The 11,877-nt window shown below is 38.9% G+C and overlaps 2 protein-coding genes across 3 annotated transcripts in view; one reads left to right on the forward strand and one right to left on the reverse strand.

The window, feature by feature from the left end:
- The window catches only part of phka2 (phosphorylase kinase, alpha 2 (liver)), a 15,908-nt gene extending 5,793 nt beyond the window's left edge, over positions 1–10,115 (forward strand). Inside the window, exons 13-33 of one of the 2 annotated variants that reach the window (XM_035652514.1) lie at positions 622–729; positions 940–1,018; positions 1,595–1,729; positions 1,820–1,929; positions 2,061–2,205; positions 2,781–2,859; positions 2,976–3,121; positions 3,207–3,377; positions 4,147–4,256; positions 4,349–4,485; positions 4,591–4,753; positions 5,371–5,450; positions 5,558–5,636; positions 5,723–5,852; positions 5,945–6,046; positions 6,685–6,803; positions 6,947–6,970; positions 7,517–7,570; positions 8,613–8,846; positions 8,946–9,146; positions 9,246–10,115. In XM_035652514.1, coding sequence (XP_035508407.1) covers positions 622–729; positions 940–1,018; positions 1,595–1,729; positions 1,820–1,929; positions 2,061–2,205; positions 2,781–2,859; positions 2,976–3,121; positions 3,207–3,377; positions 4,147–4,256; positions 4,349–4,485; positions 4,591–4,753; positions 5,371–5,450; positions 5,558–5,636; positions 5,723–5,852; positions 5,945–6,046; positions 6,685–6,803; positions 6,947–6,970; positions 7,517–7,570; positions 8,613–8,846; positions 8,946–9,146; positions 9,246–9,419 — 2,580 coding nt within the window. In that variant the 3' untranslated portion in view covers positions 9,420–10,115. The remainder of the gene's footprint in view (positions 1–621; positions 730–939; positions 1,019–1,594; positions 1,730–1,819; positions 1,930–2,060; positions 2,206–2,780; positions 2,860–2,975; positions 3,122–3,206; positions 3,378–4,146; positions 4,257–4,348; positions 4,486–4,590; positions 4,754–5,370; positions 5,451–5,557; positions 5,637–5,722; positions 5,853–5,944; positions 6,047–6,684; positions 6,804–6,946; positions 6,971–7,516; positions 7,571–8,612; positions 8,847–8,945; positions 9,147–9,245) is intronic. The other variant, XM_035652515.1, reaches the window with a different exon arrangement.
- Positions 10,116–10,515: 400 nt separating this feature from the next.
- Positions 10,516–11,871, reverse strand: LOC118321266 (signal peptide, CUB and EGF-like domain-containing protein 1). The gene is made up of 3 exons (XM_035652516.1): positions 11,803–11,871; positions 11,611–11,727; positions 10,516–11,107 (listed from the first exon to the last, which is right to left on the reverse strand). Exons 1-3 carry the CDS (start codon positions 11,861–11,863, stop codon positions 10,953–10,955), a joined length of 333 nt encoding a protein of 110 aa, XP_035508409.1. The 5' UTR covers positions 11,864–11,871; the 3' UTR covers positions 10,516–10,952.
- Between the last annotated feature and the right edge of the window lie 6 nt (positions 11,872–11,877).

Below are 11,877 nucleotides of genomic sequence, written 5' to 3' on the forward strand. Positions count from 1 at the left end.
TTCAGGAGCAGCTTGAAGGTATTCAGTTCAGTTGTATTGTATTGTATTGTCCTTTTTTTTTAGAGTCAATAAAGCTTAACAAGATAGTAAAATAAGCAGATCAGGTAACATTCCTACTCTGAAGATGTGGAGTCCTTTAATATTGTACTTGATGTAAATTAAAGGACAAAAATGGTAGGCTTAAGAAATGAACATAAATGAATCTGTTCTTTTACTTTTTACTTGATTGTTATATTTTAGATAGATATATTTCTGTTTTTAGCCATTCACAATCATAAAGTCAACATTTCAATTTGTGAAACACTACATGCCATGACTGAAGGTTTTGTCCCAACATTTTGTGCAATTAGCAAATGTTAGCATGCACGCTAAGCTAAGATGAACATGGTAGCATGTAGCATGGTAGGCCTTGAGGCTTTGTCTGGCTTTTTTTTTTCTATCTCTAGTTTATTTTTTCATTTATTTCATCTGTTTGTTTTATGTCTCTCCGAGGATTATTTTGTATGATAATAAAAAAAGTGCCAGGGAACATCAAACGATGCAACGTTGTTGCATCTGAACCGCTGTATTTGTATATCAGGCAACCACATAAGAATGAGAACATATGTTTGCCTCTTACAGGTGGATGAGGAGTACAGCAATCCTCACTCAGTGGACAGAGTGGCCTTGGGCCAGCTGCCACACATGTGGGGACAGTCACTCTACATCTTGGGCTGTCTTCTGGCCGAGGTAATCATAGTACTCCACTGGCTATCTGTTATTATTGTGACTATCACAGCAATATAGTTAATGTCACAAATCAGGAATAATGTAGATTCTATATTGTAAATGAGAAAAATAAGGCAAGACTACTGTATTTCTTTTGTAAACATAAACATACATAAAAATCGCTGCCATTGTTTCTATAATTCATCCTCTCTGTCTCTGTATCTCTATAAGGGTTTTTTAGCACCAGGAGAGATAGATCCTCTCAACAGGCGATTCTCTACAAACTTCAAGCCAGATGTTGTGGTACAAGGTTGGTGATCGATTATCAATTCTTTAGTTTGAAGGAAATGTCAGAACAGAAGCTGGAGTCAAAATGTGTTTCTAGAATAACGGGAAATCTAACACAGGAAGTAAGGAAGATGAAATCTACACTCTTCCATCCTTCACAAATGTTATTTGGAACAGAGTGATTGTGTTACTTAATGAGGCACTGTGAGGCTGAAATGCCCATTTCACAGTTTAAACAAGTTTGCATTGGATTAAAAATAGAGAGGGACATTTACTTTTCGTAGATTCTTAACACTTGTATGGATTAAATGTAGAAACTGGCTCGAGTCTTCAAAGACTTTGCTCAGCTCAGGGCTAATCTTGAACAAATCTTTCTAAGACTCAACTCCACATTGTCAGACTTGGCTCAACTTTCATCAGCCTCAGTTGTACTTTGGCTCAGCTGTGCCTTTTTTCCATTTAGTTTTGTTTATTTGACTTCAAAACTAGCAAAAATGTCCATTGTGTTGTGTTGTTCTGACCATTTGTTTACACATAGATTTCCCTATAGAAGGCAGGATAACATGTATTTCTAAAAATTTAAATGTGTGTGTGTCAGTTTGTGTTCTAGCAGAGTCAGAGGAGATCCAGGAGTTGTTAAGTGATCATGGGATCAAGGTCCAGACGATGTCAGAAGTTCTGCCTATCAGAGTCATGCCTGCTCGCATCTTGAGCCACATCTATGTCAGACTGGGTAAACAAGCACTCTTTTCCTTAGTACATAGGTGTGTGTGTGTGTGTGTTTGTGTCATAATAAGAGTAACATCTTGTGTCTTTGCCACAGGGAACTCCAAGAAACTGAATTTGAGTGGTAGGCCTTACAGACACATTGGCGTTCTGGGAACATCCAAATTCTACGAGATCAGAAATCGCTCATATATATTTACCCCTCAGGTACTACTAGCTTGAGATGTTGTTCATAATGACAGTGACAAAGCTAGGTAGAAGGCGGTAGTAATTAATACTACTTATTAACACTTTCTGCCTGTTTCTCTCTTATCTTCTTTTCTCTACTTACTGTCCAGTTTTTAGATCAGCACCATTTCTACCTGGCACTGGACAACCAGATGATTGTGGAGATGTTACGAACAGAGCTGGCCTATCTTTCCTCTTGCTGGAGGATGACAGGACGGCCCACACTCACTTTTCCCATCACCCGCAGCATGCTGGGTAATACGGCTCTTTAACTGTGTCCTGTATAGTACTATTTTTGCAATTAGTTTAAAAAAACTAGCAAAACTTGTGCTACAACTTTAGAATGCTACTGCCAGTTCAACTTAACAAAGGAACAAAAATGCTTTTTGTAAATGTAATACATTTTTTTTTATTGTTTAAGAGATATCGCTGGAGCTAATTAACTACCACCTAAAACCATGAATGTATTGATGTAGTAACTGGATACGAGACTTAAAGATGGCACCCACTCACTTGATTTAAAATTGCTCGCATAGTGCATAAGCCAAAAACATAGATGTATACATGTATATACATATATATAATGATAATATACTGTATCTGTATCTATCTCATGGATTATAAATTCTTTATAGAAAGAGTTGGAGGTGTCCTGTCAAAAGCTTTACACCAAAAAGGTTGCAGATTACGTTACTGCATGCACTGTAATACAGTCCAGCTTGCATTTATGTGGTTGCCATGCACTTAGCTGTGAACTTGAATGTGCATACTTTGCTGTTAAAAAATTGTTATACTGTACTTGACATAGTTTATGTAATTTTTATGTCCAGTTGAAGATGGAGATGCACTTGATCCGTGTATCCTAGCAACCCTCAGGAAACTACAGGATGGCTATTTTGCTGGAGCGAGGTCTGTTTCCATCTGTAACATGGGACAACATGCTATTACTTTGAATAGATCTGGAAATTTCTGTAACAGGTTACTTCTCTTGCGTGGGTGGGTATTTTGTGTGAATGTTACTACAGGGTGCAGATGTCAGACCTCTCCAGTTTCCAGACCACTTCGTTCAACACTCACCTCAGCTTCCTGGATGAAGAGAACGATGACTTACTTGAGGATGAGGAGGATGATGATGAATATGGAGAGGAGTATAACATCTGTGGGCCCTCAGGTAGTGATAAACAAAGTGAGAGTGTTCCTTTCGGTCATAATTGATTAATTAAGTGGAACTGTGAGTAATATGTGTTTAACTGCAGAGGGCTCCAAGGACATGTTTGACCAGTACCTCACCCAGCTGCTCCACAGCACCACCACCAAGTGCCACCTTCCTCCCATCCAGAGGGGGCAGCACCACGTCTTCAGTGCTGAACACACCACCAGAGACATCCTGTCTTTTATGGCCCAGGTCCAGGGCCTGAACATGCCCAGTAGGTTATAATGAAACTAATGAGTCAGTCGAAGTCTGTTCCCCTCTGAATAGTGTTTCCTATAGTGCTGCTCTCCATTGTTAGGGCTTAATTTAGGTTAGGTGCTACAGAATTGAGCGGTTGGGCTTAAGGGTATGGCTAAATATGGGTTTATGGTAAGGGAAAACATAAAATAGTGGGGTAACATTTCTATGTAGGTAGGTGGTCATTTTTAGTTGGACAACATTGTTTATTTTATTTTTAAATCAGTTTTTTCTCAAAAAAGAAGAAACAATTAAACAGAGAAAAGTCTGTTGGTTATGAAAGTTTTATTCTGTGGCCACCTGTAGATAGCAACAACAAAGACTAGACTAAATATACTACTGGTATCTAGACACTGGTTAACATGTCATTCCATGTTGTTAAAACATATTCATGCTAAAATTAATAGAATGATATTGGATCACTGATAGTATTTGATCGTCTTGATAGCCCATAATGCAATGCAGCCACGACATGTTGTTGTAGGGGCACAATTAGGTTTTTTCCCCCAAATGTGAAACCTCTTACTCAACTTTTTATCTAACTTGTTCCAACTTAAAATCTAATCTGATGCTAAAAAAACAATAAAACCCCCTTGTGTTGAGGTTTTCACACGCTTAACAGGGAAATGTAGTTTTATGGGAAACTAAATACACCAGAAATTAAAATTAAATTGCAGCATCTTAAATATACTCTTGTTTCACTTTGTAATCCGTTGTTTTAATTTGTGTGTGTGTGTGTGTTTCAGAGTCTTCCATGTATCTACCTGTGAATCCAGTTAAGAGCAAACACCGCAGATCTCTCAACCTACTTGAAGTTCCTCATCCACCGCATGGCCCACATGTAAAGCAGCACAAGGTAGGCACAGCCGATCCTTCCACAATCAACTTTCTCTTGTGACTTCAGTATTGCTCTGAAGTGTATTTGTCTCACACTCTCTCCCTCTCAAGCCGCACAGTGCTGCTGATCTGCACCTGCCTCGAGACTCTCAGGGTAACACAGACTTTGCAGCATTGGTGAGGCAGCTTAAAGAGTGTCCGACCTTGCAGGACCAGGCTGACATACTCTACATCCTTTATGTAATGAAGTATGGACATACTACTACCACTGGCACACTAATAAGTACATTTAAGTCTTTTTTGTGCTCTACATAACTTTTTTGTAATGAGCTGTGTTTTCTTCTGATGACCAGAGGAGCTGATTGGCTGGTGGAGTTGTCAGGTCCTGGGCAGGGCGGGGTCAGTGTGGGCGCCCTGCTGGAGGAGCTGTATGTACAAGCAGGAGCCTGCAAAGAGTGGGGACTCATCAGATACATATCTGGAATACTACGCAAGAGAGTGGAGGTCCTCGCTGAGGTCAGTGAGCAGTTACAGTCATTTTCTGTCACAGCAGACAACAGGGAAGCTCAGCAGCTGATTAGAGGCTGGTGGTTTACACTCAAGAGTTCTTTGTCAGTAACATACATTTGGCTCTAGATAACCCTAAAATTGTAACCCTCATGCAAAACTGACCTGTCTGATAGATCTGCATGAATAGATTTTTTTTTAAAAGAGACAGTGATCTAACAGGAACTCTGACTATTTAAAGGTGTAGAAATCCTTTTTTTCTATGCTTAACAGTTCAGTCATTGATATTTAAACCACCCTTATAGTATGTGACTCAACAAAGATATACAATTCATGCTTAAAAACTCATGAAATCATTATCAAATCATGTTCTTGGTTTCTTCCATTTGGATCAGAAATTCCTTTCATGTGTCAAACAAAGAAAAGGCTCTACCCCCATCTATTGGCCTTTAGAAAACCTGCATCCTAACACATACTCAGACATGATGAAGTGTCTCAGTGCAACATGCTGAATAACTTCTGTAGCCGACCCAGGAGGAGGAAGGCAGATAGATTCTCCTCTACAGAATCAATAAATTATGAGATGATTTTAATAATTTCATTCCATATATTTGTATATTCCTCAGGCCTGCACAGATCTGATTTCCCATCACAAGCAGCTGACAGTAGGTCTACCTCCTGAACCCAGGGAAAGAGTCATCACAGTGTAAGTTGTTGTTATTGTGACTTTGTGATTTTGTGTTCACATTTAGGCTTTGTTGAATTGATAGCCACATAATAAGCGGTCTCTTCCTCCTCCCTGTTTCTATTCAGTCCTCTTCCTCCTGAGGAGTTGAACACTCTCATCTATGAAGCCAGTGGTCAGGACATCAGTATAGCTGTTCTCACTCAGGTAAACCTTTAACCTTTTGGACTGCCACATAACCTTTTCAGACACTAATCTTTCAGCTGTTATTCATGTGTGTTTGTCATATATAGGAAATCATGGTCTATCTAGCCATGTACGTGCGCTCCCAGCCTGCTCTGTTTGGGGACATGCTCCGGCTCAGGATAGGACTCATCATGCAAGTGATGGCCACTGAGCTGGCTCGCAGCCTGCACTGCTCTGGTAGGAAAACACAGCACACTTACACACAACTGTAAACACACACAAAATTATAATGCACAGTAAAAATAAAAAATTGCATAACATCTTTGTAGGAGAGGAGGCGTCTGAGAGTTTGATGAGCCTGAGTCCTTTTGGCATGAAAAACCTGCTGCATCACATCCTCAGTGGCAAAGAGTTTGGGGTGGAAAGGAGCAGTGAGTTTTTTCCCTTTGTCTCTCATTCCTTGTCTTTAAAGAACGTAAATGTTCATTTATGGTTGTGTGTTGCACCCTTTAAGTGAGACATTTTATAGAGGTTTGACAACGAAGTAGAGTAAAGTAGAGCTGAGAAATAATTGTAAGAGGAGGAAAGCAGTAAGGTAAATTTATGAACTAGGAAAAGAATGTAATAAAAGATGATAACAAAGTAGTCAGAATGAATCGCCATTTTATTTCATTTTCATTGTCAGTCGACACTATAGCTGCTGTAGCTTAATATTTATAACCATGGTAACAGCATAGCTCTAGGGTTTTCCATCAGTTTGGTCCAGACTGAAATATAACTATTTGATCGATTGCCATGAACTAAAAGTACCGCCGCACAGAGCTTCTAGCATGTCTGTTGACTAGTTTTTTTAACAACCCGTACAACTGGGTTGATCTCATGATTGATTTGTCACCTTGTTATGGCTCTGACACAGGAATATGACCATTTAAGATCCCACCTAGGTCTGCTTGACCTGTCAAGCACAACACCAGCAAACAACAACCAACATCAGAGATGTTGACAACAATTCAGAGGGCTGGAACCAAACTATAGAATATGTTTGTTTTTTTTCTCTCATGTTCATCAGTGCGTCCAATACAGTCAACAGCCACTAGTCCTGCCATCTCCATCCATGAACTGGGCCACACTGGGGCAACCAAGACTGAACGCACAGGAATACACAAGCTAAAGAGGGAGATAAAACAGGTGGGAAGCACAAATCATAAACTAATAATAATCAGGGTTTATTTCTTTAAATATGCTGTAGCATGTGCTTCATGTCTATCTATCTATCTATCTATCTATCTAACCAACAATGACAGTAACAGTGTTCTTGCTTTTGGTTGCAGCTGGATGACTCTCTGCCTCTCAGTGTGGGTTGGGTTTGATAATATCTAGCATGTAACTGTTTCTAACCTCAGTCTAAACAATCAAACCGCCGGCTAAATCCTGCTCATGAACCACCCGCTGGCTCTTAACATTTCGTGAGCCCTCCATAACTGGAACGACTCTCACATCATCACATATCAGTAGGAGACATGCTTTGCTACTCTGAGTATCACACAGTAACTGTAGAGGAATATTACTTTTAAACCTGTCTACAATTTCATGAACTATTCAACCAATCCAGACCTTGATTAAGCTGCTTTTAAGAAGGCCACCCTCATAACTCATTTCGTGATAGCATTTTGGCATGATGTTGAATGATCTTTCTTGTGATCAGTCAGTTTGTTTCCAAGAATATTTTGTCACTAGTTGATTTTTTTCAGAGTTGCATTAGACTTTTCACTTTACAGATCAAACATTTCCAGTAACATTATGCTCTGTGTGGCTGCAGTATCATCATGACTGTAGTTTGGAGAACCATGCTAACCATCTCAAACTGTTCTCTGTCATCTGTCATCCATATCCATGTGTAGATCTTCAGCGGCGGTCTTTCCTTGAGTAGCAATTTCACCTCTCCTCGCTCCACGGTAAACCATTTCACCTCATCTGCTTCAAATGAACTTGGTTTGTCCTCCCTAGGGTTACCGTAGTTAAAATGTATGTATACACTGCAAACTCATCCTAAAAGCATTTTTCATTCAGATTTCATATGTTCTGTGTCTGGCTGCATTAAGGATAAGGCTGGTACTATTTTATCTTTTTATTACTTTCAACAAAGGTCTTACAGAGACCAAAACCAACAATTATTAACAAGAATATTATTCTCCTTTCCAGTTAAAGGTTTTTTTTGTGGAAGTTCCCCGATCCAAATTGAGGCCCTAAGGATAGAAAGAGAAATATTGTACACATAAATCGCTTTGAGTCCAATTTGTAAATTGACTTGACTGGAAACATGGAGGAATACACCAGACTGAGTGTGTTTATCATAATAAAGAAATATGTCAGCCATTGCAGCAGTAGCTCTTTTATGATTTGGACAATCATTTGTGAAATCAGGCGGTGGCTACACAGATACTACTTGTTAATAAACTACATTAATTTGTTGTTATATGTCTATTAAGATTAATAACACTAAAACATACAATAACATCAGACTTGTCCTTTAATATGCCTGCTGTGATATAGTATGATATCAATATGCATGAATGATTGCATGGACTGTGTAAGTGCAGGTAAGTGTTAAAAAATTATTTTTGTATGTATATTTGTTTAAGAGAGAGGACTACTGCAGTACATATTTCAACCTTATTTACATGTATTTGTTATGATAAATGTATAACACTGTTTACCACCAACAATCTAAAACCTGGTGATGCAATTAGGGCCAGTAGTAGGAAGCTGCATCGATTTTGTTCCTGTTTTTTTAAGCATCTATTTTGAGTGTGACAATGTTATAAGAATGCAGTGTTTAAATGGGTGGAGAACTCTTTTAAGCTCTGCCTGTGTGGTACAAACACAACTGCCAAGTGTAATGGTGTATATAAATCAGATACATAGAGATAAGGTTGAAAATCAGAAGATGGTTTCATCAATTAAAATATGTTCTAATTACTTGTTCTGTCAACACAGCGTTGCAGCAGCCCTTCCACTCCCAGTGGGATCCTGTCCCCAGTGGGCACTGGTCCAGGAGATGGACAACTGCACTGGGAGGAGAGGCAAGGCCAGTGGCTGAGGAGACGCAGGCTGGATGGAGCTATCAACAGAGTACCCGTGGGTTTCTACCAGAAGGTCTGGAAGATCCTGCAGAAGTGCCATGGCCTGTCCCTTGATGGATATGTGTTGCCCTCTTCTACCACAAGAGAGGTAGCATCTAGCTGACTTGTTAAAGTTGGATTCAGGTCTTGTGTGTTTGTGTGTGTGCAGGGTTATGGGTGTGTGTTTCATTCTGTGTTTTCTGTGTAGATGACAGAGGGAGAGATCAAGTTTGCAGTGCAGGTAGAGTCTGTCCTGAACCACGTCCCTCAACCAGAGTACCGGCAGCTCTTAGTAGAGACTGTCATGGTTCTAGGTCTCGTAGCTGACGTGGACGTGGACAGCATCGGTGGCATTATCCACGTGGACCGCATCTTGCACTTGGCCAATGATCTCTTCCTGAATGACCAGGTACGGCTACTGGCAATAGTAACATTTTTGTTTGAAAGGATGTTGGATTATGTGTGTGTGTTCACCAGGGTTCACTCTGTTCTACCTCTGCATCCACAGAAATCCCACAGTGCCAGTGATTATTTTCTTGAGAAGGACCCAGCAACCGGAATCTGCAACTTTTTCTACGATAGCGCCCCCAGTGGCAGCTATGGCACCATGACCTACCTGTCCAAGGCGGTGATCACATACGTCCAGGACTTCCTTCCGAGTTCCAGCTGCCTGATGCAGTGAAAAGGCTCCCGTCTTGCTGTTCTTGTGAAGTGTTTAATAACTAAAGGATCAACTGTCCAAAGGCAACAAAGCTTCTCATTATCAGCTCAAACAATTCATGTGGTGCTTGTAAGTATTTACTCTTCAGTCAACCCTGTAGCTCTCATATACTGATATAACATCATAGCTTTGGCAGCTGATTGCAAACCACTATGTAAGAATTTATTTTTTCTTTGAGTCTGGACTGTGAACTTATTTATTTCTTATACATTCTGCTAAAATGTATACTTACAGGACTTATGGAAATTAAAATTTGCATAAGATATATAATGGTGTTGTGTGTGAGAATAATATATCAACAGTCTAGTAAACCAATATGTCATATGTAATAATTATACAGAGCCCAGCACTTATCAGATTTAACATTTTGATCATTTTGGCACACTAATAATTATATTTCCTCAAATTAATAATTTGTACTTGTACTGTAATGGCTGGCCTAAATATGTGGGATATATAATAAACTAGAAATCTTAAATTTACAGTTTTTACCCTCAAATTACTTTATTTCTCCCTCCACAAATTACTAATTTGTGCATAAGCATTAACACATTCTTACTTCTGATACCTTCCAGGCTCTTTATAATTCAGTGTTGAGACGTGTAGTCTTGTATTTTCGTGAACCTGTATGGGAACAAGAATCAAAAGTTTTCTTTTTGTGTGTGTTTTGTGTTTTTTACACTGAATGAAAAGTAATTAATCTGTCTGCATACGAATGTTTAACCCCAAGGTTTTGCTACTGATAAGGCAAGCCAACATTGTTCATATATCTCAACATATTTAAGGTTTATTCATTTATAAAGATACGTTTATTTCTGGAATGTTGGGGTGGAATTCTGCTTTAATAGATGTTATTTATTTAAACAATATGCATATATGTAATATATGCATGGTGTATATAAAGAAAGACATGGCAGTACAGCCAGATATTGGTTAAGTAGCAGAGAGGTCTGGAGTAAGTTGAATAGGGTCTTTGTAAGTCTAAGAAGAACGTTATTGAATACTTGGTTGTTCAAGTTTTGTGCACAGGACACAGAAAGCAAAACAGCAGGAAACATAGTAAATGTTGATATATTTTATTGCTAACCCTAACCCTTAAAATATAGCATATACTTAAAATATATATCAAAACCAGATAGAAATAAATAGAGAAAATTAAAAAAGATTATTATCATATATTTTACTATCATCATACATATGCAGTGCACCTATTTTATATTTAAGGGCCTGTTCAATTATTTTGACAATGCAGTTTCCCCTCACTTCCATCAGAAAAATATGTTTATTACATTACATTACATTTACATATGTTCTATATTTCTAAGTATATTCATACACTAATAAACATGTGACTAACAATATTAACCTTGCATTTATCTGTTTTTTGTTTGCCATGTATATTTTCATATACTAGCAGCAGTCGGAGCTCTGATGGCAACACACAACAGTCTGGGCTGGATTTAATAAAATGTTTATTTTGAGGTACTTTCCAGCTCAGCCAGCAGTGTTTGCTGTTGTCCTGGGTAGACATTTCTTCCAGCTGTAGGGGGAGAGGCGATGGGAGGGTGGACAGGCACATTTATGTCCACCTTTTTGGTTCACACACAGGTGGGAACACCCTCCATTCTTCCGACTGCACTCATTAATGTCTAGAGGAGAGGGAGGTTAATTAATTATCAGTGTAGCATTACAGTGAATATTCATATTTGAACCCTTCTGTCTATATGAATGTCTATATGAACTCTTGCTACTGACAGCAGCAAAAATTAAGAGACTTAAAAGCACAGTGACGACAAGACTCCAAACTATCTGTTTCCCCCCCATTTCTAGTCCATAAGCTGGCTGCTGACTTCAGATTCATAATGGGGGACAGATTTATGATAGTATTAATCTTCTCATCTAATTCTCTGCAAGAAAGTTGAAATACTCCTTTACATGAACCTGATTGATTGGGCCATTAATAAATTACCAAATTCACATAACACATGGGTGATAATATATAAATGAACAATATCTGTTTAAAGAATATAGTTTATATCATTGTTGAGCTATTGTCATAATGCATCTTCACACAGACACACTAATGTTAAAGTGTCTTACATGTACCATACATGGTACTGTTACAGATTTGTGTGAGCATGACCCCACTGACCTTTGCAACGTCGCCCATCTCTTTCCAGTGTGTATCCTCTGGGGCAGATGCAGCGGTGAGAGCCTGGCAAGTTAATACACTGCCACGCACACATTTCCTCCTGGCACTCATTTATATCTGTGTGTAGACACAAGGAAACTCAGACTTTGGACAGCTGTTGGGAATATCTATAAAATAGATTTTTTTTCCTACCTACACACTCCTCCTTAAGAGCTTGTGCAGTTGAGTTCTCAGGTGTTGTGGGTTGCTTCATGTACCCAGGCGGAC

The sequence above is a fragment of the Morone saxatilis genome, unplaced genomic scaffold (assembly GCF_004916995.1).
Source record: "Morone saxatilis isolate NCDOM2014 unplaced genomic scaffold, NCSU_SB_2.0 Contig11, whole genome shotgun sequence".
NCBI classification, from domain to species: Eukaryota; Metazoa; Chordata; class Actinopteri; family Moronidae; genus Morone; species Morone saxatilis.

What these genes read in the sequence shown, in the direction of transcription:
- LOC118321266 (XM_035652516.1), bottom strand. Translation starts at nt 11,863, where the DNA reads ATGAAGCAACCCACAACACCTGAGAACTCAACTGCACAAGCTCTTAAG. An exon ending in TCTTAAGGAGGAGTGTGTAG is followed by an intron (nt 11,728 to 11,802) that starts GTAGGAAAAAAA and finishes GTCTACACACAG; the next exon opens with ATATAAATGAGTGCCAGGAG. An exon ending in AGATGGGCGACGTTGCAAAG is followed by an intron (nt 11,108 to 11,610) that starts GTCAGTGGGGTC and finishes CCTCTCCTCTAG; the next exon opens with ACATTAATGAGTGCAGTCGG.